This window comes from Limulus polyphemus, unplaced genomic scaffold (assembly GCF_000517525.1).
Source record: "Limulus polyphemus unplaced genomic scaffold, Limulus_polyphemus-2.1.2 Scaffold865, whole genome shotgun sequence".
NCBI lineage: Eukaryota > Metazoa > Arthropoda > Merostomata > Xiphosura > Limulidae > Limulus > Limulus polyphemus.
The window spans coordinates 166,944-175,069 of record NW_013666475.1 but is presented as its reverse complement, the minus strand read 5'-3'; the positions used below and the strand labels follow the sequence as shown (position 1 = coordinate 175,069).

General features: G+C 29.7%; 1 protein-coding gene across 11 annotated transcripts in view; it reads right to left on the bottom strand.

Moving 5' to 3' along the window:
- The window catches only part of LOC106460928 (tudor domain-containing protein 1-like), a 73,305-nt gene extending 65,599 nt beyond the window's left edge, over window positions 1-7,706 (bottom strand). For 10 of the 11 annotated variants that reach the window (XR_002610891.1, XR_002610890.1, XM_022387737.1 and 7 more), the window contains exons 1-3: window positions 4,211-5,873; window positions 3,575-3,671; window positions 1,085-1,771 (exon numbers count right to left, since the gene is read on the bottom strand). Coding sequence is in view for 9 of the 11 variants with exons in the window: in XM_022387737.1 (XP_022243445.1) it covers window positions 1,085-1,369 (285 nt within the window). In the remaining 2 variants the exon portion in view is untranslated. Of the gene's footprint in view, window positions 1-1,084; window positions 1,772-3,574; window positions 3,672-4,210; window positions 5,874-7,591 lie in introns of those variants that run through there. The other variant, XM_022387735.1, reaches the window with a different exon arrangement.
- Between the last annotated feature and the right edge of the window lie 420 nt (window positions 7,707-8,126).

Below are 8,126 nucleotides of genomic sequence, written 5' to 3'. Positions count from 1 at the left end.
TTCCAAAAACAAACAAACAATATCTAAAATGTGACATTCAGAACAAAGGTCACATTATAACCTTTAATTACAAAATAAAATAAAAAAATAAAAACTAAGTAATATAAAAAATTGTAATTATAAATTGTTTTGATTCCAATTTTACTAAGATACATTGATTATAGTTTAAATTTTGAATTAGCTCTGTAAAAAAAAAGGATAAAATAAGGGCATGACATCCACACTTTGACCTACCCATATAAGTAAACTTAGCATCAAAATGTAGTTTATAATTCAAATTATAATACTTAAATAAGTTCTCAATCTTCACTTTTATGTATCACATGACACCTCTTCTCCAAATTGCCCATTTCAGATTGTCTTTTTACCCTTACGTACTTTCTACATCCAACTACTTAGAAACACAGACAGGTCAGAAAATTAATTCAGAACCTTCAATCTTTTATGCTCATCTGATATAGTTAGGGTTGTGAAAATAACAGATAAAATATAGTTTTATTGAAAAAAAAGTTTTTTTTAATTTATTTAGGAGGTTTTAGAGATCACACAAATGAAATTTGATAATTTTCAGTTGAAGAAAAATATTTTTAACCTTAACATGAAAATCACTTTGCAGTCAGAACAGTCAACACTTTGACTCCATATATTCCCAGAAAATTTTTAGTGAAAATACATCATTAAAAATTCAAATTTTTTGTCTACAAAAGACTCCTAATGCTTACTGAAAGCTTGCAAAATTTTGTTAAGATGCATAAAACATATTAAAGTTATAGTATGGAAACTATAAAAGTCAATTTGGGGTCATGAACTCAGTTGATTTGACCAAACCCATAGTGGGTGTATTAAACCAAGAAAAAATTAAAACAAAATCCTAGTTTCTTAAATTCTGTAATCACTTTTATCCTTAGTTCAATAAAAAATGCTACTTTCTCTGAGTGCATCTAATACTGTTCTTATTACATTTATGAGCATCTTGGGAGTCATCCTTAACAGCCCAGGAAAAAAAATTCACTCCCAACTAATTTTTATCTCTAAAATCTTTGATCTCTATTATTATGAAACAGCACACATATTTAATATTTACCTGTGATACAGACTCTGAAGTACCATTGGACTCCACGTCAGTCACTGTCAAAAATGTTCCATCTTTAGATGCAAGCATTTCAGAATCCGTGGCTTCCTCCTTCCTTGTTGATTCCATATTTTGTATATGTTTAGTTGCATTATAATAAATATTCAAATTCTTTTTGGTTTTTAAACCTGAGTCTTCCTTTTCACTCAAGTCACAACTTTTCAACGAATCCTTATCATTACCTCTGTCATTTTTATTATTTTTTTTGAAAGCTTTATCATTCTCCTTGTCACTCATATTATTTTTCTGTTTGTTGCCTTTATTATTTTGCTGAATTGATGAACCTTTAAAATTTTTGCTTGATACTGGTCCTTTGTTGACCTCAGATCTATCAAGACTTCTGCTAGCTTGATCTTTATCATTTCCTTTTTTCAATGGTAGCTGCTGCTGCTTTGAAGCACCAAATGTTCTAAGGTGATATAAATCTTCTCTGTTGCTTTTCAAAGAACTTTGATTCCTTCCACTTTTTTGTTTTCTTCTGTCACCAACATGATGTGGTTTTTCAATTATTTTCTGATTTCTGTCCTTTTCCTGAATGTGCTGGGTTTTTTTTTGTCCTTTGTGTCAGATGTTTGACTTTGAAAGTTTCTTCTGGAACAGCTTTCTGATGATTTTACACTTGAAGAGTCATCATTTCCTCTAAAATTACCAGATGAATAAAAACTATTTTAAAAAATAAACTCATTTTTAAAAGCTCTGAAATACATAAATCACCATCTAACTATATATATTAATAATATTTTAATATTTAACATAATATAAAACTTACTTTATTTGTTTGTTTGTGTTTAAGCCCCATACCCATTAAAGGTATCAAACTCCAATCTTTAGCATTAAAGCCCTCAAGCTTACCATTGAGCTACCCTGTCAACTTATTTTGAATACTCAGGGTTCTCAATAGGTTTTCATAACTAGGGGTGAAATATCTTTGGATGTCAAAGTCTGACATTTGAGGGTGAACACTTAAATTATTAGACTGAAGAAACTTAGTAATGCTACCAACGACACCTTTAATAATTATGTCTTCCCTTCATATAATAATACACTTAATTTCAGACCTGTTCAATATGTATATACAAGTATATGTGTTAATGTTCGTGACTAAATAATGTGGGTTTGAAACTAATAACTCACTTGTTAGTAACACTAAGATTCACTCTAATGAATACTCACTTTTAAATTGGTAAACTTAATCAATTTTCCAATAATCAATTTCAATTTAGTATATTTTCCATGTACTTTTGAAAGTATGTCTTATTTCCAGTACAATGTGGTCAGTGACGAGAGCATTATGCAAAAAGGTGTAGAGATATTTTGCTTTAAAAATGATTAAAAAAAAAGAAGAAAGAAATAAATAAAACTATACTTTAAGTGTTTAAGTAAAATAAAGGTGACACCTGTAGACTGATTGAAAAAGAGATGTTAAGCTAATCAATTTATACAAACAAGTATGGAAAATTTGTTTATTTGAAATGCAAGTTTTACCAGACTTTGCAAGTTTTGAGGTGTCCTATAATTCCCATGATAAAGTTTAGAAGAATCTACAAATTCAATCAGGTATACACAGAAAAAGAAAACACCAGATGTTAAACAATTCCAATAGAATAAGCTGCCCAATCAAACAAATGTTAAAGGAAGAAACACTGCCATAGATAGTACTTTAGAACATCTCTCTAAATAATAAATATGGCCATAAATATCTCAGGGAATTGAAAAATAAGGTTTTTTACCATAAATTGATTGATCTCAGAATGTTACCAGAAAAAGAATATAATGAAGGTGCAAAATGCTAAAATCTGTACAGTTGAAATAATCAAAAATGTTAAAATTATAAACTAATCTTCCAAAACAAGACTAAAGCTGATTTTGTTTGTTTTTGAATCTCTCACAAAGCTACACAACTTTGAAATGATATACTAGTCAACATTATCCAATGCAATCTCTCGAGCTCCTAGTTGCCAACATTTTTATTCATTTGTTATTGGTGGTGGTGGTGATGATAACGAGGTGGACACCATGAAGCCTCAGCTCTATAGTCCTGTTAACTAACTACTGTGCCACTCTTGCCTATTAAATATATTGTGAAGTTTGTCTACAAACCAAGTAAGAAATGCGGTTCAGTTGACAAAAAAAAGGTAGAAATTTGATTTTTTTTTCTTATTTTACTTGCTTATAATTGTACAATTGATCAATATATATTTCAAAACATTTTGTGATTTAGGGTAACTATATCTTTTGAGAATATTAATTCAGGTTACTAGCTTTCATATTTGTAGGAATTTTCCAGTAAATTCTACACTTTTCATTCTGAAAAGATTAATAAGTTATAAAATATAACAGTCATGCTTAAAATTCAAAATGTATCTCTACTTCACAGCATTTATTTTCTTTATTTAATAATAAGCATAATTCTTACAAACCAAACCCCTTAGGTGAACTTACTCAACATTTCTGCAATCAAGTCTATGAAGAGGCCAGTCCACAATTTGGCAATTTTTTGAGCAGTACCAGGTCTTACAACGAGAGCAGCGAAATTCACCTAAAATAAACTATTATACCTTAGATATGCAATTTTTTTTTCAAGCTTATTACAAATAAACTCAAAAACTGAAGAACATTATATCTAGGATCACCAACATGTTAACTTTATTGAAAATGATAACAGTTTATGCAGTATTTTGCCACAGCCTCATTCTTCATAAAAATGTTTGTTCACATACTCATAAGTAATTATGCTAATGAAACGTTAGTTTTTGGAATATGTACGAGTTTTCTCCCTATATGTATATAAAACAGTTCTTTCAGATAAAACAAAAATTAAAAGGTACCTTTGTATTGTAATTTTATACCAGTCTTATACTTGCACAACAAGGTAGGTGCCTCAAAATATAATTACGGGCTATACAATCAAAATGCATTCTTAAGAGATTAATTCTATAAAAATAAAGAGGGAGGAAGAAATACCTGAAAAACTAGTACATTTTCTAACCATGTCAGAAAAAATTGATTTCTTGAATAAAACCAAAACAATCAAAAATAGATAAATATATTAGTATTTCACCATTTTAAACTCCTCACCTGACAGCCCACATGCTATACATGCATTAATACTATTGTACGGTTCTCCAAATGTTCCATCATCTGTTGATGCAATCTTCTTGTATACTTTCATAATACCAGGATCCATTTTTTCTAAATAGGTTTCTGGACCTTTATAACAATCTGCTGTGCTTAAGCTTGCATGATCATAATCTATTACAGGAATCTGTTTCATCCTTGAATGAAAATAACCCTCTCCTAATCCTTGGGTTTCCTGAACTCTGTATACCCGCCCTCTCCCAGCATTGTTGTGATAATAGTCTCCAGTCACTGGTATCAACCTTTGAAGTGGATAAGCTCCTTGTCCTCTCCCATTAATACCTTGTTTTTGAAGGTACGTACCGGAAATGCTTCTGTCCAAGTTTTGATTAAATGTGTGAGTAGATGAAACATTCATTAATGGGTAAGGAATTCCATTTTCACAATTCACTACTCTACCTCCCATCTCAGACGTTATATGAAGATTCTTTACTGGCAACTGCAATAAATAATACAGAACTACTGTCAATAGTACCTAAGCTTAATGACAAAATAACAAATATAAAAGTATGTAGGTATCCTGAGCTCTTACATCTTCAATGGTTAGTAACAAACTCTTATGGTAGTTTACTGTTTCTTTAGTATAGTCAATATTTTAACCTTTTGGAAACTTGTATCTTTAAAACACTTTATTTGCTGATATTCATGGGATTTCACACACTTTGCCAAAATACAGGGGTCAAGTTTCTTTAATTTTGAAAATGCTATATTCCCCAAGAATACAGTATCACACTGTTTTAGATCAACACTCTGAGGTTGTAAAAAACTAACTTAAACATATTTTATAAAAATAAATAATTCATGTTATTTTAACAAGACAATGTCTGGCAACCAAAAATAAATGTATAGTATAAATAATCATTTCAAGTAGAACACTGTAATAAACATGCATTGAAGCCCAAATGTTCCATGAAATATGTATTTGAAATTAGGGAGAAATAATAAAGGTCTCAAAGTTACATTAATTCCTAACATCAATAGCTAAGAAAGGCAGTAGAGACAAGACATAATTCTGCTTTACTGTTATGCAACACAGCATGTCTAACAACATATTATAGTCATGTGTTTTTCAATGCCTTTATAGTTTCAATATTACCTCAACAATGCCAAAGATAATTTGACTATTTATTTCCTTACATTCTTACTTAAAAGATTAGAATGAATTTTTTCATCAGTTGGATTCCCTTCCTGTTAATGTTTCTTTCGTTCACAAACTCAATAACATTTTACAAGGTCCAGACATATTAGAAGATTTAAGTTAGGCCTAAATCCATATAGTGAGCTAACAGTTCAAAACAATCTCTATAATAAAGGTATAACAACACAACTGGATATATTAAACACTAACCAATACTGTTAATGAAAGTAATACTAAAGAAAAAATAAAGTATACCTTACTTATGGAACATAAACACTAGTTGTTAGCTTGAAAGACTTGATATTTGAAATAAATACATACTATCAGAATCACGTTAAATTTTAATTCTAATTATATGTTATTTTCTTAGTACTAAGCTATACTTTATCCCCCATGGGGAACAGAACCCCAGATTTTAGCATTGTAAGTCCATAAACTTACCACTGGCCCACCAGAGGATTTTTATTAAATAATTTCAATCATTATAAAAAACAGAATTATAAAACACAAACGATAACATCTGCAAACATTATAATAATAAACACATGAATCAGCATTTTGAGCAAACCAAAACGTACCAGTATTTTATAATAAACTTTCTGTAAAACCAAAAATAATGTGTATTATCAGTCCCTGGGAATGGAGGACTTTTATAGACTTATTTTTAAAAATCTAATATTTTTTGAAATACAAAATGATGGAAAAATTAAATTGGCTTACTTAAAAGAAAATTTAATTGAAGTTTCTTTGTTTATTTCTAAATAAATAATTTTCTCTAAAGCATTACATTCAAAACTTTTAAATCCAATTAAGAGCTCTTTTGTTTTAATGAAAACCACATGTCTTCATAATGTTTACATACCTGTTATAACAATATGTATGGAAAATGGATTGGTATTTGTGCTGTTATTTAATAGGCATCATACTGTATTTACTAAATAAATGCATTTAAACAATCAGCACAATTTACATATTCCTTAAATAAACAAGACACTTAGATGCAACCAAAAGATTCAAAGAAATTCCTGATGAAGCTAGTTCTAATTTAAAATTTCCAACTGAGTTCGAGTGGATTTGATCCAGACAGTAAAAAAGGTTAAATTTTCTGAAGGTATGGTTGAAAATGTTTAAGTTGTTACAATACAATAATAGACAAGGGTTGATGTACTGCAACCTATGTATAAAAACAAGAATGGTTTTACAAGATCAAGACATTTTAAAAATCTGCACTGCTAAGTAATAAAAAAGCCAACATCAAACACATCTTGCAATGCAATAATATGTTAAAGCTAAAATAAAATTGTTTTATAAATATTATATGAATACATTGAGATATTTTGATCGGTTATGGTAAAGTCACTAATTTTAAGTGTTCTGCAAAAAAAATGTAATCATGGTTCCCACAACTTGGGCAGAATTAAATTTTCTTGACCAGAAGATGTTATTCCCTAACAATTTCATCTATACTTGAAATGTATCATTGGACTATAATATGTGAAGCTGCAAAATATTTTTCATATATTGTTTAGTGAAGACAAGAAAAGTTATATGTTGAGTCACAAACTACTTAACTGTCATCTTGCTAAGTTTCAATATGACTGGTCAAGCCATTCTTAAATCATTAACACCTTATCAGAATATACACAACAGTTTATCCATTAGTTATAATGATGCATACTGATCTCTCTCTCTCTCTCTCTCTCTAGGTACCATGCCCATTCAATGATGCAGAGCACATTGCATTATTTTTGCATGTGCTTTGAAACTAAGTGTATCAAGCTCATCTATATCAAATTAATTGAAATCTTTAGATTAGCATGACTACATACTTATCAATCAAGTACATTACCAAAATATTTTCATGATTACTTGAGTTTTGGTCATTCATAAAATTGCCATTGTTTGTAATTACAAATAATCAAGTTGTAAATTATAATTATACAAACAGGATACTTCATACAGAACCAGAACTGCTGATAAAACATCCATACTATTATAGTTGCATTATAATTAATTCTACATCATGATGTACAGACACAAATGTTATTGTTAACAATTCTGTTCATCACTGACAGATATATTGCATTACAGTATTACACCATATAGTGTCAAGTTTTCATTTTTCTCTTATATAATGCATCTTATTATAAATATAAACTGATACTTTTACTAAAAGTACTCACATTACTATTATTCTAGACTTGGACACAACAAAAAATGCAATAACACTGCCTATACTTGACCACATTAACACTATACATTCTGCATAATAATGTTACGTCTCTGCTCGTTTGATAATTTCCGGTAGAAATTCTTCCCGAGAAACTTCAGCGATACAAGTCCTTTCTGAAATAAAACTAGTTTATTCTTTCTCAATACAACTTTGCAATACACTTAATTTCCACAGTCACTTAAACACACGCTATAATTCTCAACGAACAATTCATGCACTTTACTTACTACTGCGCTTGACTCAATTGTCCGTCTACATCTTCAATCTCTCTGTCCGCTATTCAATTCTGATTGATTGTCTCGCTTTATCTGATGCACTTATATACAAGAATAGAGGGTGCCTAGCAAATAATGGATTATTCGTGATGTTCCCCGATTGTTCTAGAATCTCATGACGTGTTACTAGCGTCACATGACTTCCGCTGTCGTAACAATAATTTAAGTCTATCTCAACAGCATATCGTGTTATGAAAGCTCACACAATAC